Genomic DNA, 27,081 nt, shown 5'->3' on the forward strand with positions numbered 1-27,081 from the left:
TCCGTCGACAACCACTCGGTCGGTCCGCATCCACCACTCTACACTCCGTCGACAACCACTCGGTCGGTCCGCATCAACCACTCTACACTCCGTCAACAACCACTCGGTCGGCCTATTATCATCCTACGGGCGACTTATTGCCACCCTACGGGCAGCCTACTAAGGAGCTAGGAGATTCCGAATTATAGGAATCATTTGAGCTCCCCGAAGATTCTAATCGTTTGCAATGCTCGAGGCGACAAGTGATGGCATTTTGTGAGTAATTGCTCTGCCACCTCGAGCACGTCACGGAGATCCTGCAGAGCGACTGTTCAAGGTGACCAATGCCGACATGACACGTCAGACCATCCGCATGTCATCCGTTGAGTACTCACGTGACCTGCTTAGTATAAATAGGGGGATCACACCCCTCATTTGTGTGGGGGGGGAGAACTCATCAGTACTAGACTAATACACTTGCGATTTGATCATCATCTTTCTCTTGCTTACTTTTTATGACTGTTCGTCACTCGTAGAGCGATATAGCTTCGAACCGTTCAGTCGTCGACCGGTGACCCACCGAGCGACATCCTTCACCACCCGTAGCACACGTATTCGTAGCGTAATCGTAGACCCCGTTTACATTAACGCTATCACTATCATTGTATTTTCCCGCCTAGACAAAGTGACGTTGTTTGGATGGAGGTAAAAGCCCAAAACAATTTGCATTCACATGTCTGATTGCATTCATTGTATAAAATATATTTAAATGTACATTTTTAGTGCTGAATATAATATTATTCTTAGGGAAGAGGAAAAGCTTCCTTGGGCAGCCAACTTTTCCTTGGGCACCTCAAAGTCATTTCCAATCTGATATAATATCACAAAGTTAGACTGTTAGAAATTCAATGTGCTAAAAAATAATAATTACATATTTTTGAATCTAAATTTTGGAGGGAAATAGCCTATAAATACATGTCCAGGAATGAAAGGCTCCCGAGATTTACATTGAAGCCGACGGAACATCATTAGGAAACCAGAGATATTAAATCATTATTTTCCTTTATATCATTTTATAGCTATATTTCATGATTAATTAAATTAATTGTAAACATTTTATAGTATGTTTAAGGATTTCAATAGCATACCAAGCTATACCCTGCCATAGAAACCTGAAATCATCAAGAGCATATTATGATTACAAAAGCAATAAATTTCAAACTCAAGTAGGTAGGTGTATTCTTACATTCTAAATGTGCTCATATAAACTGTAGTAGTTCTACTTATTTAATCTGAAGCATTAAATATTTAAGTAATACTCTTTGTCCTTTTTGGAGTATTGTTCTCAACACAGACCAGTAATAGTTGTCCTTTTTCTTTGTTGTTTTCTAATCTGTGATCTTTGATTTCTAAAACCTGCAATTTTTTTTTTTTTAAACTATGTCTTTGAAACTTCATAAATCATAAATAAAATCTAGAGTCGGTGTAACACTTTCAAAATTTGTACATCCATACAAAATTAAGGTATAATTCGAATATAAAAAGTTATAGCAAATAGAATATAAATAAAATTGCAATAGCATATACGTGAGTTTGTTGATCTGAAGAAAAATACAATTTCATTTATATATTGAACCTCTGTATAAATAAAGTATACAAATTGTAAATCAAATTTTAATCTATATATCTATATAAACTACATGGAAGATTTTAAAACGATGATAAGAAAAATTAACTTATTTCTCGAAGAATCTTCGACCGTGGATATTGGCTGAAATAAAGAAGCAAGAGAGAAGAAGAATACTTACAACGCTTTTGCCGCCACTGTCTGGCCATCCACTACCGTTCGTCGCTCTCTCTCTGCCAGAGAAAATGGCCCATGAAAATTTGAAATAGAAGATGAATGAAGGAGAAGAAAATATTGGCACCTTCTTCCTTAGTTTACGTCAACTTTCGGCGCCACTTATATATATATAGATCTATATATATATTAGAAAGTGGAAGGAAAACTTTCGCTGGAATATTTTGGGACGAAGCAAATCGTAGTGGAGGTACAGGAAGTGAGAATAAGACAAAAGTTAGTGGAAGGATCCATGGGACAATGTTGGAACAAGGATGCATGTGACAATGTTGGAAAATGGAAACAGTAGTTGTAAAAATTTTTTAAGTATTTTATGGTAAAATTTTGTGTTTTACATTTTTCAAGAAACTATAGATTATCAATACTGTGTATAAATACAGTGATTGTTTCTAAAATGTATCTGTAATTATGGAATGTGAAGTTTATATTCTCTACTCCGTATGTATTTGATAATAAAAATGCATTTAGATTTCAAATTTTTCTAAATTTAAATTCTTTTATTTGTTTAATCATTAAAATTACATCCTTGCAGTTTCCTAAAAAATCTGAAACTAAAAAAACAAATTTTATAGTTTTGAGCTAAGGGATTACTTATTTTATATATATATATATATATATATATATATATATATATATATGTATGTATATATATTATACCCACTGGCCACCACTATTTATTTTTTGTCCCTACAAATCTGTTTAATTAGCTAGCAAATAAATTTGGGCAAATTATGCTATAGAAATGGGCCACCATGTCTAAAACGAGGATCGAGAATATTTTAGGAATATAGAGTTAAAAATTGTGAATATAGTGTTTAAATGTTTTGAATATAAAATTATAAAATTATGAATAAGAGTTCAAAAATTGTGTTATAATAGTGAATATAGAGTTTTGTACTTATGATTATAATTATAAAATTGTGTTTAAATTTTCTTCATTTTTTTTATTATTATTATGTTATATTGTTTAATTATATTATTATATTATCTATTATCTATGGCCGTGCATCGCACGGGTGCAAATACTAGTAATAGAAATAGGAACTACAAAATGGTCATCACAAGTTATTGAAAAATAACTTTTTAACCCATAAAATAATCATTACAAATTACAGAAATAAACTCTCAAATATTATAATTATTTATAAATTCACCTTTAATTTTATTATTTAAATATATAATATAAAAAATTATTCCGTGCATCGCACGGGTAATTTACTAGTTAATATATTAAATTACTAGTCCTTTTAGAACAAGCAAGTAAAAGCTTATCCAAGTAAGGAAAGTAGTCTTAACAATTTGACACCCAAGGTGTATTATAAGAACAAATTATGCGGAAATATAAGAACTTTCTAACCATTAAGACACTAATTTTGGGATGGAAGGATGAAATATGAAGAGAAATTACCAATCTAGAGCAGTTATGACGACACCAGCCTAGAGAGGCAAGAAACCATTACTGAGAATCTTGATGGCAATGGTACGGCCAATTACCTCTTGAATATGGGCCCCAATCAGAGCTAGCTCAGCCATAACCCACAGCAACATCCTAGCCCACATGAAAGATAACACTGTAAGAAAGAAAGAAAGCACGATGCAATATAAATGAAAGAAAGCACTGTAAGCAGTAAACTAACAAGTTCGACAGTTAATTATACATGCAGAGTGATTAAGAAACGAGCCTGGCTTATTAGTTGGTCTGCCAAACAAATTCAGCAAGTGTAACCATGTAGAGAGGGGCACAAATGCAATGAATCAGAGTTTTCACAAGGAACAAACGGCTCAAGCGATACATAATGTTAAGGAGCAGAATAGAATGACAAGAATCTGCAGCATAAATTGGTTTGACAAATAAGGTGCATGAAGTAAATAGAAAGTGTTGTTAAACTCTTAAAGAGGTTGTGGAACCTTACAATAACAAGTCCTTGTTTGGCTCCTTCATAAGTAATTGTTGTTGATTTTCCATTTGAGTAATATGAAATTATGAGAGTACAAAGCTGATTTTTCAAATAATTGGCTGCTTCAACTTTATACCCCATATTGTACAAAGCACTGCAACATCAAATTACTTCCTTTAGTTTTAAAGAAAATTACTTCCTTTATAAACGCAACATGCATTTGGAACCCAGTTTTCTCATCATCGATTTAATGATAATTACATTATTTATTTATCGAAACTTTGTTGTACTTGAAGATATGATGAGTCGTTGATGGATGGATGTAACTATACCTCGAGAATACTACCAAACCCTCGTAGTAATTGGCTTTCGAGTTTGGATCCTGGCTCCTTCATCTTAGCTATTCTTTGAAGGTGTGTTATACCCTCATCGAATTTCCCCTGAATAAAGGAAATTATGTTGTAAAACCAGGTTTATACCTTGCTGGAAATTCAAACACTCGCTTTTCATATACAAGAGATTTTATGTAGGAGCAAACAAGAATGGGATGTTGTCGGGTCGATAAAACCTATTTATAATTATGCCATAACACTAGATTTGGAGGTTTAAACAATATTATAGGGAAAGAGGTCAAATAGGCCCCATGAACTTTACACGAAAACTCAATGTATGGTAGTCACCATTTAGCGTCTCTAATATGAACCAGTTCATATTTTTAACTCAATGATGAAGTCAGAGTCAAATACTGAGATTGTCATTACCTGCCGCATATAAGCTACAGCTGCCCATTCAGATGATAGGATCAAAAGATCAATAAATGGAACCTGCTTGAGTTCCTGGCGGGACAGGTTAGACAGGGCGAAAATTTTCGTAGCATCTTCTCCGGTGATGCGTCCATCTCCATCTGAATCAAAATTTCAGTACTTATAAGTACGAGATGCATAAATGCATAAACTGATTGCCTGAGATTTAAAAAAAAAAAATGAATAGAAAATAATATTCGAAACCACAAGTTGTGAGGTTGAAGAACCTGAATCAGCAAAGGAGAACCATCCCTGATAGATCTTCTAATGGGAGCTGCATCGATCTCCATGAGAGATAGAGGAGATTGACGAAGGAGAGACAAGGAGGGCGTCGGGCTGAGATCTAATCTGTGTTTTCATTTTCGGCGGTGGCGTCGATGGCATCTTCGGCGAAGGAAAGGAGGCGTCGGATGGCAGCTTCAGAGGAGGCTAAACGTTGGCGACGGAAATGGAGAGGAAATGGCGGCGGAAATGTATTATCGCAATGGAAGAGAGGTCCAGAGAGGAGAAAGAGAGAAGAGAGACCTTAGAGAGAGAGGAGAAATGGAAGAGAGGCTGTTTGCAATGGAGGAGAAGGTAGGTGTGGGTTTGCGTCGGCCTTGAGTTTCTGCGGCACCCTTGTGGGGAAGGTGCCGCGGAAAGTTAAATAATTCTTTATCATTTATTTTTTCGCAACACATTCCTTCTTGGGTGCCGCTGGAAGTTTTTTAATTTTTTTTTTTTTTTTTAACAAAAATACTTTACACTACATCTCTTAAATAAAGGTGTAGGGGATTCTTATTTGGTTCAATTATTCACTACACCTTTATTAAGAGGTGTAGTGTAAAGTCATATTTATATGTTCAATTTTGTAGTAGTGATCGGCACAACGACAATCACAGTGAACTAGTGAAGGACAGCAAGCACCCAAGGCACAGGTACCGCCTATGGACCCCAGGCGATAGCCTGGGCCATTCAGCAAGCAACGACAACTTTAACCCAATTGGTGGCGGAGATTTAAGGTCAAGTACCCCAGGCATCCGTGCAGAAGGATGAAATAGGGAAAAAGATGACCCAGCGTCTATGTCGTGGTGCAACTCATCAGCCGACCGTTTCTATGCCCACCGTAGGACGGTGGGGCGAGAGGGTTGCCATCCGACAGAGGTTGTGGTTACAGCCAGAGGCCAAGGGGTCACCCACTAAGGGCCCACACCAAGATGAGTGATCGCAGCAATTAGAAGAGGTGGGCGAATTCGGAGGGCCGATTCTGCGTCGGTCCACTGTGCACAAGCGAACCCCTAGTGTGCAGGAGGAAGTGGTAGAGCAACTACAAAAGAAAATAGAGGAGTTAGAGAAGAAAATGGAGGCGAGATAACAGTCGTTGGAGCCTGAGGTGAGGATGGCCGCTCCATTAATCACGAGAATATATAATGGACACACCCCTTCCAAAGGAGTTCAGACTTCCGACTATCAAAGCCTGTGCGGGGACCTCGGACCCGCGTGCGCACATAACGAGTTATAAGGCGACTATGGTGATGGTTGGAGCATATGACGCAATAATAAGCAATTAAGAACATGGTCTTAATCTAGGGTTCACCATAAATCCACGCCATGTACAACAACGTTTAGACTCTCTAATCATGTAGGAAAACACAAAAGAAAATAAAGAAATGATAAAATAAACCAAAGACATAGGAAAACCCATATAATCTGTGAAGAAATATTGATTCCAAACTTCCCCAAGATGTAAAACTTTCTTCTCAGGTGTGGTTGAAGCCCCCAAGAGTGTCTTGGAATGTTTCTTGAAGTCTCGGATCGAAAAATCATCAAAATATCTCAAAATGGGGTTTAAATACCCACTCTCGCATTTGGCATGGACCACAACACAGCTACGACTTATCAGTGTCACAACCGTGTCAAATTTTGCAATGAAAAAGACACCAAGGCGACATGGGCATGCCATTGCCATATCACATGGTGCATCAGACTTGGGGTTCAATTTTGGACTTGTTTCGTTTCGAATTTGAAAGTTGTAGGAAACTCTAATAGCTTTTCATATATATATATCCGATTTAATCACCTTAATTAGACATTGCATGATGGAGATATAATCAAAACACTATCAACATGTTGCAGGACGGATTCATCAGGAGACGTCTAAATCTTTTGATTTCTGGCATCAATGTGTCTGGAATCTCTCAAAGTGTCCAATGCCAAAATTTAATAGAGGAATTCTTTATATTTCTGTTGACACTTGAATCACCCTAAAATCACACTTCGGGATTAATTATTTCTAAAATTTAAATCCTGATTATTTATTTTTTTATTTTTAATAATTATCAGATTTATTCACAACCAACAAGAGATAGTGCAAGCGATTGAGTGGCAGATTTTGCATGCAAGCTTCAAGTGACTAGAGCCATAGAAGCTAAGAGTTCGTTGGGTGATATTAAAAGGTTTCTAGTGGGTATGAATAATTATTGCATGGACCATGGTCTACACAGCAGTGTGGACCAAAAATAAAAAGTACATTAGTTTTGTACCGAAGGTACATTATTTTTATACTGTAAGTACATTATTTTAGGGTATATTATTTTTGTACTGAATGTACATTATTTGAGAACAAACTATGGTGGCTGATCTGTTGGCTAACATTGTAATCCAAGAGAGCAGGCAATGGAACAACTATGCGGACCCTCCTTTTGAGATAAGAAGAGCAATTCACAAAGATAGTATTGGTGTCAATGTGTCATGAATTTGAGAATCATCCTTTTGAGAAGAAACTGAGTTGCCTTTTGGGTATACCACTCCTACATATCCATAAAAATAAAATGAGATAACACTTATAGAGAACATATAACAGGCGTTTGGTTGGAGAGAATTGAATTTAAATTACATTCCACATAATTTCACCTAATTCCGAAGGCAACTAAATTCCTTCGTTTGGTTGGCGCGGAATTGCAATTCTCTCATTTTCATGGAATTAGAATCACATGTCCCCATTGGAATTTTAATTCCATGGATTTTAGGAATAAAAAAAGATACTCCTGAGACAAAATTACCCCTTTCTTTTTTAACCTAAAATTGATGTCTGACCTTATCTTTTAGCTAATACCGTGTATTATCTTCCACAACTACCAACAAGAAAGTCGTTCCTGAGCAAGCAATAATCATTCTAGGTCAACCTTAATCAAGTATGTTTTCTCAAAACTCTCAAATATTTTTTACAATATGTCTAATTCAAGAGATACGGTATATAAGTGGTATTTGAATTTAATATGTTATATTTTTTTGTGTACTTGTCATATAATAATAATAATATTAATAATAATAATATTAATAATAATAATAACAATGGGCATTTTGGACTTTATACTACTTCTTCCTTTCGATGTATACCAACCATAGGAACTGAAATTCTTATTAATTTTATTCCCTCCAACCAAACACTGGAATTTAAACTCTCACTTTATTCCCACGTTATTCTTTTCCCATGGAATTGCAATTCCTTTCCCACCTAATTCCATCCCTCCAACCAAACGCCCTGTAATACTTTTTAACAGAAAAATGTAACACTTTGCAGTAAACATGTACAGAGTAACACTTCTAGAAAAATATTAATTTTCAATTAAAGAGTGTATTTTTAGCAAACATGTAATACTTTTCAAGAAAAAAGTACTCCCCCATCTTATTTTATATGCCTTACTTTCCTTTTCAGTTTGTCCCAAAATGTTGTCCTATTTTCAAAATTGAACATCACCATCATTCTACTTTTTTCAATTTACCCTTATGAGTTTTACTTTCATTATTGTTTTTATTTCCAAAAAGTGAGAACAATGAGGGCATAATTGAAAAACACATAGCATTCACTTTAGTTTCTTAAAATGCAAGCAAAAAGTAAATGTGACAACCAATTCGGGACGGAAGGAGTAATACTTTTCAATGAAAATATAATACTTCCGAATGAACAAGAAGTACAACTTTTCAATAAAAAAGTTATCATTTTCAGCGACATATAATACTCCATTCGTCCCATTTTATGTGTCTATTTCGGTTAACGATGTTTAACTAAAGTTATTTATACTTAGCTTTTTTCAAATTTCAAAATTAATTATTTTAATTATAATATATCAATATAAATTATAATTACAGAAATTATATTATAGAATTTGCATACATACATATTAATAAATATTATTTGTATATACATTGTATTACATAATCATATAAGAAAATGCGTCTAATCAGATTTTAAAATCACATATACAAAATTTAAAATTTTCATTTTTTAATTTCTAAGTATAATTTTCTTAGTTATTATTCCTATTGTTAGAATCATAATATATATGAAATACAATTAGAATAATTCAATTTAATTATGTAAATTTTTCTCTATAAATTTATCTAAATATGTACATGATTACAGATTATATTAATTATACAAAATTTTAATTTTAATTTTGTATGCTATGATAATAGATACTTGACCAAATATATGAAAATTCAACTATATTATTATATTGTACATTTTAATATATTTTTATTTTTTAAATTTTTTATTTCAATTCATAATAACAAAAAAAAAATAAAAATTCGTGCATCGCACGGGTCTCGGTATGAAATATTGACAAAATTGACAAAATATTCAAAATATGATTTCATTCCTTATTATACACGGGAATTAATGAAATATTTTATTCAATTCCATTCCTATATGGATTCCTTAAACAAAATAGTTTAACCCTGCGTACTTTTAATATATATATAGATTACTATATGATGTATATTATAGTATTCAAAAAAATTATTACTATATTATGTTAATGTACGTAAGTAAATTCTTCTCATGATAATATTAAAAAAAAAAAAACATTCAACAATCAAATTACTATATGATGTATATATTATAGTATTCCAAAAAATTATTATTATATTATGGTAATGTACATAATCAAATTCCTCTCATGATAATATTCAAAAAAAAATTCCAACAATCAAATTACTATATGATGTATATATTTATTGTATTCAAAAAAATATTACTATATTATGATAATGTACGTAATTAAATTCCTCTCATGATAATATACCTTTCAATTCAATTATGGTTCAAAATATTTTAATCTTGCATATTTTTTTTATTTTATATTCGTAAAAAATCAAATTACTATATGATGTATATTATAATATTCAAAAAAAATATTACTATATTATGTTAATGTACGTAATTAAATTCCTCTCATGATAATATACCATGCAATTCAATTATGGTTCAAAATATTTTAATCTTACGTATTTTTTTTATTTTATATTCGTAAACAATCAAATTACTATATGATGTATATTATAGTATTCAAAAAAATATTACTATATTATGTTACTGTACGTAATTTCTATATATATATATATATATATATATATATATATATATAGAAGTGTTATTTTCACGCTCATCCTAAAAAAAAAATACTTCTGTTTTAAAAATTTGAAACTACAACCATTTTTACCTAATAAAATAATTACAAAAATGCTATATATGTTAATTTAATTTACAGTAGTGATTACCTAAAATATTTATTATACCATGAATCATGGCCTACTTTTATACACTAAACTAATACTCAATATATTCTTTTTCAACTTAAGTTCAGTTTTTTTTATTCAAATAAAATTAATATATAAAAAATATATCACTAAAAAGTTCTAATTAAAAACTTTTAAATAACACCCATATTAATATTTTATTTTAATATATTAAATTAACATACAATTATATTAAATCACTATAGTATATTCATTTTTAATATGATATTGGTAAATTTTTAAAATGTTGTAGATTGATTTTTTACAATGCTATTGCAATATATAATTAAAATTAATATAGACTTACATAATAATATATATTAGAATAGTAGTGTTGTTTTTCCGTCCATCCTAAAAAATGATTAATTTAATTTATAGTAATGATTATCTAAAACATTTATTCAACCATAAATCATGGCCTACTTTTAAGGTACACTAAACTAATACTCATATATTATTTTTCAACTTAAGTTCGATTCTTTTATATACAAATAAAATTAATATATTAAAATATATATCATTATAAAGTTCTAATTAAAAATTTTAATAACACCAATATTGGTATTTTTATTTTTATGTATTAAATAAACATACAATTATATTAAATCAACCTAATTACGTACGACAATTTAAATAATTATTTTTCAAACTTTTCATGCACATAAAACTAAACTTTGGTTCAAAATAAAACAAAAATAAATCTCATTGTTATTTATAATTCTATTTTTCATTATTATATTGCTATATATATAGATCTCTATCCTTTTTAAAGTCATTAAATAATAATAATATGATAATTTAATGGAAATAGAATTTATAAAAAAGAAAAATATATATTCTATTAAAATTTAAAAAATTCTAAATCAAAATAGATATGTCAAATTTAATTTATTCTAATAAGATAAAATTGAAATATTCTATTCAATTTAGTATTTTTTTTTATTATAGATATTTTTAATTTCATTTGTTTTATATTTTGAATTTTAATTAAAATTGTTAAAATTAAAATAATTTAATTTGATTCGAAGATATATATATATATATATATATATATATATATATATATATTTATTTATTTATTTATTTATTTATTTATTTATTTATATATATATTTATATACATATTTCTAAAAAGAGAAAATAATAACTATAATAGATATATACATATTGAATTATTGTTGCATGTCAAAAGTTCACCCCAATAAAATTGTTGCATGTCAATTTGTTTACTTCATCTAACTTTTTAAAAATAACTACAATATTCTTACTACTATATATAAATTTCTTCCTACATAAATGATGTTGGTTTTCAAAGTTTAAAAATGTCAAATGAAAAATATATCATTATTATAATTTTAACATTCTACTAATAACAAATATAAGTATTTTTTTTTCAAACAACAAATATAAGTATTATTGCATATTTAAAGGTTTTGTACTACTAATGATGTAAACAAATTTTATAAAATACCATAAATTAAAAAATTTACAAATCTAAAATAATAGTGTTATTATTTAAATATTATGAGCCCAAAACAAATTAATTTACGTTAATAACATAACTGAAGAAAAACTAACATAAAAATAAACTAATTGAACTAACTTACATTTGCATAGTTTTAAAAAAATAATGTTATTGGGTGAATGTCTCACATTTAAATATAATGTTATTAAATTAATTGAAATTCACATATTTAAGAATGATGTATCTTCTCAAGATCAATCAATTTAAAATGAGGAATAATAAGAGATAATAGAACTAAAAGAAATAAACTTTCAATAAATTAGTTAAAAACATATCATAGATCTACAAATATTGAACCACAAAGTCTATTATGGACCTATTATTTAAATGAAGATCTAAAGATGTTTTGATTGTGTTACATTTATGGGTTGGAAAATATTTAGAAACAAAACTAAATGGTTTCCAGACATCTATTACTATTTATGATAACAAACAAAAGTTTAAGGCAAAAACTTGTGTGTGACCGTCTAATGGCTTCAATCCGTGAGACGGGTTGTATCTTTAATTAATGAAATATTTGATCTATTAATCAAAGATCCGACTCATTAACCAAATATTTGATCCATTAATCAAATATTCGACCTGTATTATGGATTGAGACTTTTAAGACAATTGTTATATCGTGGACCACGGTCCACAGTGCACTGTAGACCCTGGTCCGAAACGATGTCGTTTCGATGTTAATGGACGCGGATGCGAATGACTCCAGAAAATTCATTATCTATAATACACATAATCATTATCTAGAATACACAGAACGTTTGCCTAGAATACACAGAATGTTTGCCCAGAATACACAGAATACTGACACTAAATACACAGAACTCATCCTCCTAACATTCGAATGCACAAACACATCACAACCTGTGTTAATAACATGAATACACAGAATATTGACACAAAATACACAGACCTCATCCTCCTAAACATTCGAATGCACAAACACATCACAACATATGTTACTAACATGAATACACAAAACGGTTGCATAGAATACACATAATCATTGCCTGGAATACACTGAATGATTACCTAGAATACACAGAACTCATTTTGGTACGGGGTGGACAATGCATTGTGCACCGTGATCCACGATATAAATTGCCCTTTTAAGACGGTCTTACACAAGTGTTACTCAAAGTTTAAAATATCACCAAAGTTGATTTTGATACAAAACTCATATATCAATGTAAAATTTTAAAATAAGAATATTTTTTCATGCAAGGAAAAAAATTATATAATATTTATCAATATCTATATAATAAAAAAAATTATCCATTTCTCTTTTTATCCATTTATGTAGACATATATTATATTTATAGTATTTTGTACAATATAAAAATATATAGACATTTTTTTTTATAGAATCGTGATTACTAGTGTACGTATACAAGTTATTTACTGCAATGATTACTTATAAAAAATAATTTTAAAATATATCTAAACTCATACTCTTAATTAAAAATTCAAAAATATTTTAAATTTTTTGTAAATATGTAATATAGTTAGGGACTACATTAATCCATATAAATTTAAAAATTAAATTCTTTTAATTTGTAAATGTAATTTTCTTTAATTATAATTAACAAAATATAAAATATAATTAAAAATAAAATTATAAAATTAACAAAATGTGTATTCATAAATATTTATATTTTTAAAAATACATACATACATATACTTATGCAATATATTAATCATAAAAAAATTAAAATGCTAATTTTTTAATTTCTAAATTTAATTATTTTAATTATAATATATCAATATAAATTATAATTATAGAAATTATATTATAGAATTTGCATATATACATATTAGTAAATATTATTTGTATATACACTGTATTACACAATCATATAAGAAAATGCGTCTAATTAGAGTTTAAAATCACATATACAAAATTTAAAATTTATATTTTTTTAATTTCTAAGTATAATTTTCTTAGTTATTATTCATATTGTTAGAATTATAACATATATGAAATACGATTAGGAATAATTCAATTTAATTATCTTAATTTTTCTATATAAATTTATATAAATATGTACATGATTAGAGATTATATTAATTATACAAAATTTTAATTTTGTATGCTATGATAATAGATACTTGACCAAATATATGAAAAATCAACTATATTATTATATTGTACATTTTAATATATTTATATTTTTAAATTTTTTATTTCAATTCATAATAATATTATTATATTGTACAATGACAAGAAGAAGATTAAGATTGGCGTATATTGTCAATGAATCCAAAAGAAAAACATCCTACAGAAAAAGAAAGAATGGGATGCTCAAGAAGCTTAATGAGCTCACCATCCTTTGTGGCGTAGATGTTGCAATAGTAATGTACAACTCTTTCGAGTCAAGGCCAGTCATATGGCCGTCTGCTGGAGAGTTTCTACAGAGAATTACTAGGTTGTTGAACTTGCCATATGCGGAACAAACTCGAAGAATGATGAGCCATGAAAGCTTTGTTGAACAGAGGCTTCATAAGTTGAGCACTAAACTTCTGAAGGTGAAGAAAGACAATAGGGAGGGGGAGATGAATGCATTGATGCATAAGATCCTTTCCGGAGAACGAACAATTGATTCTTTAAGTTCCATAGATCTAAACGACTTGGGTTGGGTTTTAAACTCCAACTTGGCTAAAATTGGTAACAAGGCTGAGGAAATTATGAGACATTCCTCAACCTTAGCATCATCAACTTTAGCTCCAGCCCAAACTTTGACTGCTTTTCTCCCTGGTGCTCATTCTTTTACTACTGCTTCACCTTTTGTCGTTAGTCTTGGCACAAGCAATGTGGTGGCTCCTGCAGATGTGTTTTCCAGGTATCAAGGCACTGGTATGCAAACTGGCCCAACTTATGGGGGACCGGGGCCTAGATACTCTCAAAATCCTTGAAGTTTTGCATACATCTCTAATTCAATAGTCCAATGCAATGGCAATTTGTTATTGTTTGTTTAAATTGATGCATTGGGAATAACCTAATGCATTTATAGATTTCATGCATTTTCATATGTTTTGTTTTGTCCTGTTCAATTAATAATAAAAGTTCAATTGCTTAAAAAAATCAGCCCGATTTCTTTAAAAAAAAAACAAAAAACTTAAGTATAAATTTGAGATGGGCAAAATCTTTCTCAAAATATGTTAGTATATAAAAATCAAAGTTCATATCCTTTCGCATTGACAAAAAAAAAGTTATAATATAAAGTTAATATATGACATTTATCGCTCAATATTAAATTAGACACTAATAATAGTGATGAAAATTTCCTTTATTCTCAATGGACATCCACGTTCCTCGCTTTAACAAGGATAGGGACATGAAAAAAATTCAAGAAACTCGGGGTGGCGATGGTATTACCATGTCTTGCCCCGCCCCCAATTTTTATTATATTCCCTCTGTCTCATAATTGCAATATACGAAGTATAATTAAAATTAACATGGACTTACATAATTAAATTCTATTACAATTAAAATCTTCTATTTAATTTAATATTTTATATAGAATTGAAATTAACATGTTATTATTTTAAGTCTATTAAATTAATTAAAATTAAATTTTTCTATATAGAATTGAAATCTTTTTATTTAATTTAACATTTTAATATTATAGATGTTTTTAAATTTTTATTTGTTTTCAATTTCAATTCAAAAATAATAAAATTAAAATAATTTCATTTGGTTCAAATTTAGTTATATATCTCTTTTAATTCTATAGTTAAATTACGTATGACAATTGAAATAATTCTTTTTCAAACTTCTCATGTGCATAAAAGTAAACTTTAGTAAAACTATATATATATTAAAACAGAAGTGTTGTTTTCCCGCACATCCTAAGAAAATACTCCTATTTTGAAATTTTAAATTACAATCATTTTTTTTACCTAATTAAATAATAACAAAAATACTATTTATGTTAATTATTTTATAGTAATGATTACCTAAAATTTTTATTATACCATGAATCATGGTCTACTTTTAAGGTACACTAAACTAATATTCAGTATATTCTTTTCAACTGAAGTTCAATTTTTTTTATATACAAATAAAATTAATATATAAAAAATATATCATTAAAAAGTTCTAATTAAAAACTTTTAAATAACACCTATATTGATATTTTTATTTTAATGTATTAAATTAACATAAAATTATATTAGATCACTATATTGTATTCATTTTTAATACTCCATCCATCCCATTTTGCGTTTCTGGTTCGGTTAACGATGCTTGATTGAAGTTATTTTTAATTTAATATTTCATAATAAAATTAACATCAATATAAAAATGAATACAATATAGTGATCTAATATAATACAATGAGACAAAGGATTTTTTTAAATGTAATTTTTTAATTATAATTAATAAAATATAAAATTAACAAAATATTCGTTCATACATATTTATATTTTTAAAAACATGTGCATACATATACTTATGCACTATATTAACCATACAAAATTAAAATGCTATTTTTTAAATTTCTAAATTTAATTATTTTAATTATAATATATCAATATAAATTATAATTACAGAAATTATATTATAGAATTTGCATACATACATATTAATAAATATTATTTGTATATACATTGTATTACACAATCATATAAAAAAAAATGCGTCTAATCAGAGTTTAAAATCACATATACAAAATTTAAATTTTCATTTTTTAATTTCTAAGTATAATTTTCTTAGTTATTATTCATATTGTTAGAATCAATATATATATATATATATATATATATATATATATATATATATATATATATATATATATATATATATGAAATACAGTAGCGAATAGTTCAATTTAATTATGTAAATTTTTCTCTATAAATTTATCTAAATGTGTACATGATTAGAGATATTATCTAAATGTGTACATGATTAGAGATTATATTAATTATACAAAATTTTAATTTTAATTTTAGTTTTGTATGCTATGATAATATATATTTGACCAAATATATGAAAATTCAACTATATTATTATATTGTACATTTTAATATATTTTTATTTTTTAATTTTTTATTTCAATTCATAATAACGAAAAATTTTCCGTGCATCGCACGGGTAGAACTCTAATTTTGTGTATATTTGCCTATTTGGTAAGTTAATCTCTGGAAGGTAATTAAATTGGACCAAATAACAAAAATTAAAAGTTAATTTCAATTAATTGGACCTAATAGTAAATGAAAGAGGTTGATGCAATTACAATGATATCAATTTGGAGAACATTATGTTGAAATTTAAATAAACGTAGAATACAAAATTCAAAATTTTTTATATGGATAATATTCTCTTTAATTTTTAGAGTAATTATCATATCATTTTTTAAAATATAAATATGAATACGTTTTTTTTTTAAATATAATTAAACACAATCAAATTGGACTTCATGGTAACAAATTAAAGGTCCTTAATCAGGTGAGAACCATGTCCCAGGTGAGAACGTAAGGACAAATCCGAACCATTGATCTAGTAGATCTAACGGTTGAAATAAACAAAATTTTTTAATATTTATGAAAATGACCCCGCTCATTTTAAAAGTTTATAATATTTATGAAAATGACCTCGCTCATTTTTTACTTGATTTCTCATCCATCAGATCTTGCAGATCAATGGTTTAGATTTGTCCTCACATCCACACCTAAAGAATTGTTCTCACCAGAATAAAAATCACAAATTTAAAAATCAAATTTCATCAATTGGAATTACAATAGTAAATAATTACAAATAATTTTCTCCCCATGTGATCCTACTTTTTTAGTAACTAGATAATACTGTTCGTAGCAATTTTTAAAAAAGAAAAATACTTTATTTTCGTTGTTGAATTGCCCCACCTAATAAGAATGTATTAAAAGGGAAAGTATTTTTTGGCTTCTAAATTTGTATTCTAATGTTCAAATCCAAATGCTGCAATAAAATCTTTATATTTATTAGTTTTTTATGAGTTGAATTACCACATGCTATAAAAGGAATATATGTAATAACCAATTTATAAAAAAAAAACTTAGTTACGCGTTAAGATGATAATATTAAGAAGTAAATTTAAGAGGAGATCATTGTTTCACTCTTAATATAGAATTAACATAATAATTAAATAGAAAAAAATCTTATAAAATAACAATAATAAGTAATATAATACCTATTAGGATAAAAATCTTTTGACAGTGTGTCATTACTTTAAAAGAACATATAATCTAAATCATTAGTCCAAAATTTTTCCAATTTTTCTCACATATGTTACCCTATATAAATCATTTCATATTTGCATAATGGTCAACATAAGAAAAAGTAGAAAATACTCAAATCTTGAGCACTTTTACATTTTGTGTCATTTCTAACAATGACAAGAAGAAGATTAAGATTGGCGTATATTGTCAATGAATCCAAAAGAAAAACATCCTACAGAAAAAGAAAGAATGGGATGCTCAAGAAGCTTAATGAGCTTACCATCCTTTGTGGTGTAGATGTTGCAATAGTAATGTACAACTCTTTCGAGTCAGGGCCAGTCATATGGCCGTCTGCTGGAGAGTTTCTACAGAGAATTACTAGGTTGTTGAACTTGCCATATGCGGAACAAACTCGAAGAATGATGAGCCATGAAAGCTTTGTTGAACAGAGGCTTCATAAGTTGAGCATTAAACTTCTGAAGGTGAAGAAAGACAATAGGGAGGGGGAGATGAATGCATTGATGCATAAGATCCTTTCCGGAGAACGAACAATTGATTCTTTAAGTTCCATAGATCTAAACGACTTGGGTTGGGTTTTAAACTCCAACTTGGCTAAAATTGGTAACAAGGCTGAGGAAATTATGAGACATTCCTCAACCTTAGCATCATCAACTTTAGCTCCAGCCCAAACTTTGACTGCTTTTCTCCCTGGTGCTCATTCTTTTACTACTGCTTCACCTTTTGTCGTTAGTCTTGGCACAAGCAATGTGGTGGCTCCTGCAGATGTGTTTTCCAGGTATCAAGGCACTGGTATGCAAACTGGCCCAACTTATGGGGGACCGGGGCCTAGATACTCTCAAAATCCTTGAAGTTTTGCATACATCTCTAATTCAATAGTCCAATGCAATGGCAATTTGTTATTGTTTGTTTAAATTGATGCATTGGGAATAACCTAATGCATTTATAGATTTCATGCATTTTCATATGTTTTGTTTTGTCCTGTTCAATTAATAATAAAAGTTCAATTGCTTAAAAAAATCAGCCCGATTTCTTTAAAAAAGACTTGAGTATAATTTCGAGATGGACAAAATCTTTCTCAAAATACGTTAGTATATAAAAATCAAAGTTCATATCGTTCTTAACTAATTGGTCCTCCATTTGCGTTGGCGTTAGATATCCGCTAACTCCGGACGGAATTAGTAATTTTGCTATAGTCAAAGGAGCATTTAAATCATCACATGCACTATTTTTTCCAAAAAATTAATTATTAAAATGGTACCTTAATTATAGCAAAATTATCAATTTGGTCTCGAATTAACAGATGTTTAACGACAAAACCAACAAAAAACCAAATTAATTAAGATTTTTAAACTTAAAAGACTTAATTGATAAAAAAAATAGTCAAAAACTAAACTAATAATTTCGCTATAGTCAGAGGATCATTTCGATAATTAACTCTTTTAAAATTCACGCACTCCGTGCATCATCTATTATCACCCCCCCAAAAAAAAAAATAAAAATAAAAAATCATCACGGGACTGATTCAAGTAAACAACTCATAGGTTGGCTTAAAATTCCCCTTCTCCCCTAGATTTTCTTCTTATTTTTTACTCCAAATTTTATTTTATTTAGGGTTGAGGTTGAGCACCAATTCTCTCTCTGTGATCTGCATTGCTTCGCTCCAGCGACACTCCCTGGTATGTTTCGTCTCCACTCTTCTTCACCTTTCGCTCCTATCATTCTTGCTTATTTTTTCACTTCTCGCTATTAATGCCCGTTTAATCCTTCAACCCCGACGGGACAACCAAAATAATCAAACAAACAAAATTGAACAATATAAAGAGAATTTCCTAGCTTTTGTGCTTACATTGTACGGCTAAATTTCGGGTTGTGATGCCAAAATCCCTATAAATGAGCTATATGCTATTCTGGGATTTCGCTGTTTTGCCTGCTTTAGTGATTACATTGAACGGTTTTAATTTAAATTTGCAGGTTGTTCGCGCGGCCCATAGATAAGGGATGCCTCGGTATGTCTCCAGTCCGAAAGAGACCTTAAACTGTGTAATTAAAGTTGTTGTCTTTCATCTGGCTTAGAAATGTACCCATTTCCCTAATTTGGAGTTCTTCTATTTTTTTTTTTTTTTCAGATATTACTGCGATTATTGTGACACTTACTTGACACATGATTCTGTAAGTCACCTTATCGAACCCTTCATTGTTTATTTCCGATTTAAGCTTCCTGAAGTTGTTAATGTTAGCAAAGTTTAAAGTATTTCATCAACTCGAGTGTTTTCTGTGAATCTTGTGTTACAGCCTTCGGTTAGAAAGCAGCATAATTCTGGATATAAACACAAGGTATTGTGTATAGCTTTTGGAACATAATCTGCTAAATGTTGTGGAGTACTACTTTACAGTAATTTATGAGTCAGATATGTTTATATCTGTTCAGGCTAATGTGAGGAGTTATTATCAACAATATGAGGCACAACTTAACCAGAGTTTGATTGACCAAAGGGTCAAGGAGCACCTTGTTGCGTTTAGGGCACCTGCTCCTCCTTATGGACAAATGAGACCTGGATTGCCTGTTTTTCCTACCCCAGGGCAAAATCCTATGGCAGGCAATCCTCAATTACCAGCTGGTACTCCCTTAATCCCAGGATTTCGGCCACCAATGTTACCACGACCACTGCCGCCTGGTACACCTCAAACTTCTTGTTTCATAATTTCTACTGCTTCTTTTTGTTTAATTGAGTCTGTAGTTCCCACATTATTATGAATATTTTGAGATAAGTATTTCTATCCTCACATGTGGAAAATTTTTATTTTATATTTTTGGTTTCTAACTTTCTATGCCCAGAAAACTGCATTTCTATGAAATGATCTCTTGGGGTGAGAGAATTGATTTAAGAAGTAGAATACCTTGTGTCATTGCCTAACAACCCAACTAGATGGCTGTTAGTGAGCTGTTATGGGAAATGCTACTATACTAATTGTACTTCTATCAAAATGTAATGGCTGTCTTCTAGTTGGTTACTTGGTTTTGTCATTTAGAGGGATTATTTTGGTGTTGATTGTTGAATTGTTCAATCTGGGGAATGATGATCTGAGGCTGTCTCTGAGTTAAGGAGCCTAGTGTGATGAGCTGGCGGAAGAGTGTGTGTATGAGCCCATCTGCCTAAGTGTATTTGTCCAAAGGGTCATTCATTAGGTCAGCTTTATGAGTTAGTTCAGTACATGATCTAGCCAAACTGATGGAGTCATTAAATAACAGAGGTCATTGCTAAGATTGCTGTAAATGGCCACGGGGTCTGCTAGAGATCTGGAGCGTCCGTGGAAGTATACTTGGCTTATCCATAGTGCTATATGGCCATATATTTGAGCTCAATCCTTGAGGCTGCCCATATATGATAATATGATATTCCCAACACCTTGAAACTAACACTGATGTGTGTTGATATAATGTGAATTGAAATGCATTAAGATGCAAACTTAGGATCTGGTTATCTCTAGATGGCCTCATTTCATTGCTTGCTTATTTTCTAAAGGTTCTCCATTTGCTAGTATTTTACGAGCATTGTGTTTGGCGTCCTCTTGCTCAGCAACTGTATATCTTCCCCCCAAACAAATAAACAATAAATTTGGGGATAACCCCCGTCCCCCGCTAAGATGGCTAAGGATACACACTTGTAACCACAATGTCACGAGTTCGAATCCCAACCCTCTTAATTTGAGCTGGTCAGCTATGGACAACTTAGTCTGGTTTACCTCCTTGCTTTGCCGGCTAGGGCCACAAGGCAGGATTTACCCAGTGCACTCCCTCGGGTAGTGCTGCGGGTTTCCCTCATCACCCCAAATAAGCAATAAATTTGTGCCATACCTGAATGATATTTTCCTTGTTATGCTCTTTCAATTAACATTCCAATTGACTGTCTTGTGATGTTTCCAGGTTATGTATCTGGTCCACCCATGCCATCTATGGTGGCACCTCCTGGTGCCCCGATGCCTGGTCAAGTGAATAGTCTTCCAAGGCCACCTATGGGTGCTCCAACTTCACTTCCAGGAAGTGCAGGAATGGCTACACCTACTGGTGCCCCTCCAATGTATGCACCTCCTCCTATGCCTCAAGGAGGTATACCTGTGCCAACTAGTGCGGCTGGTGATAGCTCGAGTAACTCTCAAGTGCCTCCTGAGCCTAACCATTAGTCCGGTTAAGATATGTTTGTGCACCAAACTTACCCGTGATTGATCCATGATACGAGTTGGTGAGAGGGATGCTTTTGGAAGAAATACCCAGAAGAGGGGACATAATTTCTTCCCCATAGGATTTGGTGTAGAAAAATCTTAGAATATAGCCTGACATTTTTTGGCATTCTAGGTTTATTGGAATTTAGAACTACTTGCAGGAATTTATGTTGTATGCATTTTGATATATAACATTGAAGTGTTCTCATTATATTATGACACCAAATTTGTAATACATTTTTTTGGCATCACTATCATGTTAGATAGTTTCAAAGACATGGTAACTCTCTTACATGTTTGAAACTAAATTGGCTTTGTATTTTGCTATTCTGCATTTGTTCCACTGTCAATATCCAGTTATATATTTGTATGAAAGAGTTAAGGTAAAGGTCAATATCCTTCTGATTGTGTGACTCGTGATTTACCTCTACAGTGACCCTAGGGGTGGGGTTTTGTTAGCTTAGAAATTAGAATTAGTCTGACAAAGCTTAGATAACCTACAGTATTAAAAAAAAAAAAACAAAACTCAATTTTTTGTAGGGAAAGATGTGTGCGGTTGGAACGGTAGGTGAGCATTTATGGAATTTAATTTCCGTCTTTGAAGATAAGTTATATTAAATTCTGCGCTGACTTTAAACAAATGTGGGCATTTGGTCTAGTGGTATGATTCTCGCTTAGGGTGCGAGAGGTCCCGAGTTCAATTCTCGGAATGCCCCTAAATTAGAATTTTTTTCTCATTGTCTAGTTCACTCCTGCTTGGGTGGTATAGTGACTGGTATATGTTATCTTTGATTGGTGGTTTAATGAGAAAGATGGTAAATGTTGGGTGGTATTATAGGGAAAAAATGTGGGCATTTGGTCTAGTGGTATGATTCTCGCTTAGGGTGCGAGAGGTCCCGAGTTCAATTCTCGGAATGCCCCCTCCTTAAACCAAAACTCTACTTAGGAGTCACCAACACGGGTGGTATTGTAGGGGAAAAAATGTAGGCTAAGTGCGCAGTCCCGAGTTCAATTCTCGGAATGCCCCTAAATCAAAACATTTTTTCTCATTGTCTAATTCACTAGTGATTTAATGAGAAAGATGCTAATTGACACTGGGTGGTATTGTAGGGAAAAATGTGTTCATTTGGTCTAGTGGTATGATTCTCGCTTAGGGCGCAAGAGGTCCCGAGTTCAATTCTCGGAATGCCCCTCCCTCCCTCTCTAAACCAAAACTCTGCCTAGGAGTCACCAACACTGGGTGGTATATCATAGGGGAAAAATAGTGCCTAATTCACTAGTGGCAAAACTTTTTTTCTCATTGTCTAATTCACTAGTGGTTTAATGAGAAAGATGCTAATTGACACTGGGTGGTATTATAGGGAAAAAATATGGGCATTTGGTCTAGTGGTATGATTCTCGCTTAGGGTGCAAGAGGTCCTGAGTTCAATTCTCGGAATGCCCCTAAATAAAAAATCTGCTTTGGTGGTCTAGTGATTGGTATATGTTTAAGAATGTGGGTTAAGTGAGAGGTCAAAACTTTTTTTTTTTTTCTCATTGTCTAGTTCACTAGTGGTTTAATGAGAAAGATGCTAACTGACACTGGGTGGTATTGTAGGGGAAAAATGTGGGCATTTGGTCTAGTGGTATGATTCTCGCTTAGGGTGTGAGAGGCCCCGAGTTCAATTTTCGGAATGCCCCTAAATAAAAAATCTGCTTCGGTGGTCTAGTGATTGGTATATGTTAAAAAATGTGGGCTAAGTGAGAGGTTAAAACTTTTTTTCTCATTGTCTAGTTCACTAGTGTTTAATGAGAAAGATGCTAACTGATACTGGGTGGTATTATAAGGGAAAAATGTGGGCATTTGGTATAGTGGTATGATTCTTGCTTAGGGTGAAAGAGGTCTTGAGTTCAATTCTTGAAATGCCCCTAAATTAGCACTTGGTGGTATTGCAGGGGCCCTTAAATGAGGTCAAAATTTTTTTTCTCATTGTCTAGTTCGCTAGTGGTTTAATGAGAAAGATGCTAACTAAGACTGGGTGGTATTAAAGGGGAAAAATGTGGGCATTTGATCTAGTGGTATGATTCTTGCTTAGGGTGCAAGAGGTCTCGAGTTCAATTCTCAGAATGCCCCTAAATGAGAGCTTTTTCTCATTGTCTAGTTCACCCCTGCTTGGGTGGTCTAGTGACTGGTATATGTGTTCTGACACTGTGTGGAGGTGCGAGAGGTCCCGAGATTAATTCTCGGAATGTTGTTTTAATGAGAAAGATGTTAACAACTACCTGTGGAGGTGCGAGAGGTCCCGAGATTAATTCTCGGAATGTTGTTTTAATGAGAAAGATGTTAACAACTACCTTTTGCGACTTGATCTCCAAGTTGGGTCTCCATAGCATGTACACTCCAGCTTGCGGGGGTGTCAACACATAGAGCTGCCACGTGAGTGTTTAGCATGGTAAAATATCTCTAGTCTTGTCTGTAACTTCCCAAAATAGATTTATGTTATTTTCCCTCTCATTACCATATGCTGTATAATGTATATAAAGACGATGTGTATCAGTTGGAGCATATATAGAAAAAAAAACAGTTTTTCTTTCTCTTTCAACTCTCTGCACAATTCTCTCTAACGTTTCTAATAGTGGTTGGCGGTGCTGGCAGTTCCGCGAGCCAACCTCGGGTGAACTCTGTTTTCTGGCAGTAAGGCCTAGCTCCTTCCCTCTTCGGCGTAGGCAATCTTCCAGGGTGGCTTTGAGGCGAACAAATTCAATGGTGCATGGTTGTGGCGCTGGTTGGCAAAGTTGATGGTGTTCGGCAAAGCAGGGGATGGAGTTGCGAAGGAGATGGATTAAAGATGGATTAGCAAGGCTAATGAGGTAATTAAGGAATTAATAGTTTTGATTAAAGTCAATGAATGGCTTAATGTAGAATTAGTGGGATTAGTGAGGTAATTAGCATATTATTATCATTATTGATAATTAAGGTTTAAATTAAGAATTATGGATGGTGGTACAAAGATTATGAATGATAGGTTTATGGAATTATGATGATAAGTATGAGTTCATAATGATAATAATGATTATAAGGTGATGATGGACTAATGGCAAGATAATTAGGTATTTATGAACTAATTATTATGGTGATGGGAGCATAGTGTTGGAATTATTGGATTAATAATAGCATAAGTGATTGAGTTGAGAATTGATTGGTTCACAGGTTTCCTATTCTAGACTAGCTTAAGAGATGAGCTTAAGTTTGGTGATTGCTAAGCTTCGAGAGGTAATTCCTATATCCAATAAAACCTATTTCCACTCTTGTATGATAATATGTGTATTCTCGTATTCTTGAGCCATTGTGGTGGCATATCTTTGATATTCTTATTCTTGGATTGAGGTTGAGTTGCTACCTTTGATTCTCATATATATATATATATATATGTCCTTTTTGGAATCCTATATATTATGTATTCCTTGTTGAGTGACATTTTTTGTTGAAAGCTATATTTCTTGTTATTGAATCTTTCTTGATATTATTATGTTGGCATGTGGACCCATGTGGGGCTTACTATGACACTATTGGTTTGAGATTTGTGGGCCTTTGTCTCTGGTGGATTATTTTGGGTACCTGGTAGAAACGAATCCTGGGTGTAAGAGATAGTAACTAGCCCGTTGGGCTTGGAATCCCAATAGGGGGTGTATACACTTAAAGTTCTAGATATATTTCTATTGTGGTAAGGTCCGCTTATTGGGCGGAGGTGGCGGTTGTTGTGTGGGGAACACCGTTCACTAAGGACGTAGCTGCGGTGAAATCTTACCTTATCTGACTCACTTGATACTATTTGTGGATATTGATTTATGTGGTATTGTTTGTGGATTGGAGCCCTCCATGCGGATTTCACTATTACATTTGGTGGATTGCACTTATATTGATTATAACTTGATTGGCTCTTTGGTGGATTATGTGGTGGATTGATATATGGTGGATTGAAACTCTCTTTGCTTCTATCTTACTATCTAAATACTCTTTGTTACCTATTATGATTATGACTTATTTTGATGTCCTTTGAGTGCGGTATCGAGCTTGTGCTTCATTGTGATCTATCAATCTTTCTTGAGTCATTCTCGTTATCTTTATTATGGTGGAGTATTAATATTTAATCTTTTGAAAACATTCCTTAGTGTTTGCTAGTGGGTGAGTATATATTCTATATGTTAGTCTCAAAACCAGTGTTGTAAAAATCACGCCTAGGCCGCCTAGCTCGCCTGGTCGGGCGCCTGGGCCGCCTAGGCCACCGGCAGGCTGAGCGTTTTTTTTTTAATAAATTATAAATCTTAAACATTTAAACTATTAATGTTATAATGTATTAACTAATACTCTAATAGTCTAATAAGTAATAAGTTAATAAAATAATAAGTAATAACTAAATTAAACTAATAATGCACTAATAATTAATAAATAATAACTAATAACTTAATAAGTATTAACTATTTAACTATTAAAGTGTAAAGACTTACAATATTAAACACTTTACAATTATTAACACTTAAAATATTTTTAAATTTTTTTTAATTAAAAAAAAAAAAAACCTAGGCGCCCGCTTGGGCGCTAGGTGCCCCCCAGGCGCCTAGAGGGCGCCTAGCGATTTTTGTAACCTTGCTCAAAACCTATGGTGGATATTGAAATGTATACTATGGAGTTTTACATGTTGGAGTGGGGTTTTACTTAACAATATTCGCTAATTATTTTAACTTATGATTTCAGGTATGGAGTAGAGCGTCATGAGTGCGTTTAGCATGCCAGTAGTTCTACCTTCCTCTCTTGTAGTTAGTTTGTGTGATTTCGTTAAGACAACTTTGAGATGTAATAATTTTAGATTTCATACTTAGACTTTGATGGATTTCAAGTTTGTGGTTCTAGCCTTAGCATCTAGCTTAGCAAAAGTTAGGTGTGGCATAACACCCCAGATATTTGTATTGGTCCCGATAGGGTGGGAAAAGTCGAGGGGGGGAAGGGGGACGGGGGGGGGGGGGGGAGAGGGGGGGG

General features: G+C 31.6%; 3 protein-coding genes, 2 long non-coding RNA genes and 6 other non-coding genes across 11 annotated transcripts; 9 read left to right on the plus strand and 2 right to left on the minus strand.

Annotated features, from left to right (window-relative positions):
• Positions 1 to 687: 687 nt before the first annotated feature.
• LOC116026310 lies at positions 688 to 1,925 on the minus strand. Its single transcript, XR_004099818.1, has 2 exons — positions 1,788 to 1,925; positions 688 to 849 (listed from the first exon to the last, which is right to left on the minus strand). It is a non-coding gene; the product is annotated as an uncharacterized LOC116026310 (long non-coding RNA).
• A 1,642-nt stretch (positions 1,926 to 3,567) lies between these two features.
• On the minus strand, positions 3,568 to 4,146 carry LOC116026311. The gene is made up of 3 exons (XR_004099819.1): positions 4,071 to 4,146; positions 3,754 to 3,892; positions 3,568 to 3,667 (listed from the first exon to the last, which is right to left on the minus strand). It is a non-coding gene; the product is annotated as an uncharacterized LOC116026311 (long non-coding RNA).
• A 9,698-nt stretch (positions 4,147 to 13,844) lies between these two features.
• Positions 13,845 to 14,540, plus strand: LOC116024383 (agamous-like MADS-box protein AGL80). Its single transcript, XM_031265279.1, has one exon. It carries the CDS (start codon positions 13,845 to 13,847, stop codon positions 14,538 to 14,540), a length of 696 nt encoding a protein of 231 aa, XP_031121139.1.
• Positions 14,541 to 17,995: 3,455 nt separating this feature from the next.
• On the plus strand, positions 17,996 to 18,691 carry LOC116024384 (agamous-like MADS-box protein AGL80). Its single transcript, XM_031265280.1, has one exon. The coding sequence runs from the start codon at positions 17,996 to 17,998 to the stop codon at positions 18,689 to 18,691; it is 696 nt and encodes a 231-aa protein (XP_031121140.1).
• A 699-nt stretch (positions 18,692 to 19,390) lies between these two features.
• On the plus strand, positions 19,391 to 22,381 carry LOC116024794 (U1 small nuclear ribonucleoprotein C-like). The gene is made up of 6 exons (XM_031265791.1): positions 19,391 to 19,519; positions 19,815 to 19,849; positions 19,970 to 20,012; positions 20,136 to 20,177; positions 20,272 to 20,518; positions 21,769 to 22,381. The coding sequence occupies exons 2-6, from the start codon at positions 19,842 to 19,844 to the stop codon at positions 22,023 to 22,025; spliced, it is 597 nt and encodes a 198-aa protein (XP_031121651.1). The 5' UTR covers positions 19,391 to 19,519; positions 19,815 to 19,841; the 3' UTR covers positions 22,026 to 22,381.
• A 327-nt stretch (positions 22,382 to 22,708) lies between these two features.
• On the plus strand, positions 22,709 to 22,780 carry TRNAP-AGG. Its single transcript has one exon. It is a non-coding gene; the product is annotated as a tRNA-Pro (tRNA).
• A 133-nt stretch (positions 22,781 to 22,913) lies between these two features.
• On the plus strand, positions 22,914 to 22,985 carry TRNAP-AGG. Its single transcript has one exon. It is a non-coding gene; the product is annotated as a tRNA-Pro (tRNA).
• A 199-nt stretch (positions 22,986 to 23,184) lies between these two features.
• TRNAP-AGG lies at positions 23,185 to 23,256 on the plus strand. Its single transcript has one exon. It is a non-coding gene; the product is annotated as a tRNA-Pro (tRNA).
• Positions 23,257 to 23,436: 180 nt separating this feature from the next.
• On the plus strand, positions 23,437 to 23,508 carry TRNAP-AGG. The gene has a single exon. It is a non-coding gene; the product is annotated as a tRNA-Pro (tRNA).
• Positions 23,509 to 23,672: 164 nt separating this feature from the next.
• On the plus strand, positions 23,673 to 23,744 carry TRNAP-AGG. The gene has a single exon. It is a non-coding gene; the product is annotated as a tRNA-Pro (tRNA).
• Positions 23,745 to 24,105: 361 nt separating this feature from the next.
• Positions 24,106 to 24,177, plus strand: TRNAP-AGG. Its single transcript has one exon. It is a non-coding gene; the product is annotated as a tRNA-Pro (tRNA).
• The last annotated feature ends 2,904 nt before the right edge of the window (positions 24,178 to 27,081 follow it).

Source organism: Ipomoea triloba, chromosome 7, assembly GCF_003576645.1.
Source record: "Ipomoea triloba cultivar NCNSP0323 chromosome 7, ASM357664v1".
Taxonomy (NCBI): Eukaryota; Viridiplantae; Streptophyta; class Magnoliopsida; order Solanales; family Convolvulaceae; genus Ipomoea; species Ipomoea triloba.

Coding starts and splice junctions, on each gene's coding strand:
- LOC116024383 (XM_031265279.1), top strand. CDS start 13,845: ATGACAAGAAGAAGATTAAGATTGGCGTATATTGTCAATGAATCCAAA.
- LOC116024384 (XM_031265280.1), top strand. CDS start 17,996: ATGACAAGAAGAAGATTAAGATTGGCGTATATTGTCAATGAATCCAAA.
- LOC116024794 (XM_031265791.1), top strand. Junction 20,178..20,271: donor ATTCTGGATATAAACACAAG/GTATTGTGTATA, acceptor ATATCTGTTCAG/GCTAATGTGAGGAGTTATTA. Junction 20,519..21,768: donor ACCACGACCACTGCCGCCTG/GTACACCTCAAA, acceptor TGATGTTTCCAG/GTTATGTATCTGGTCCACCC.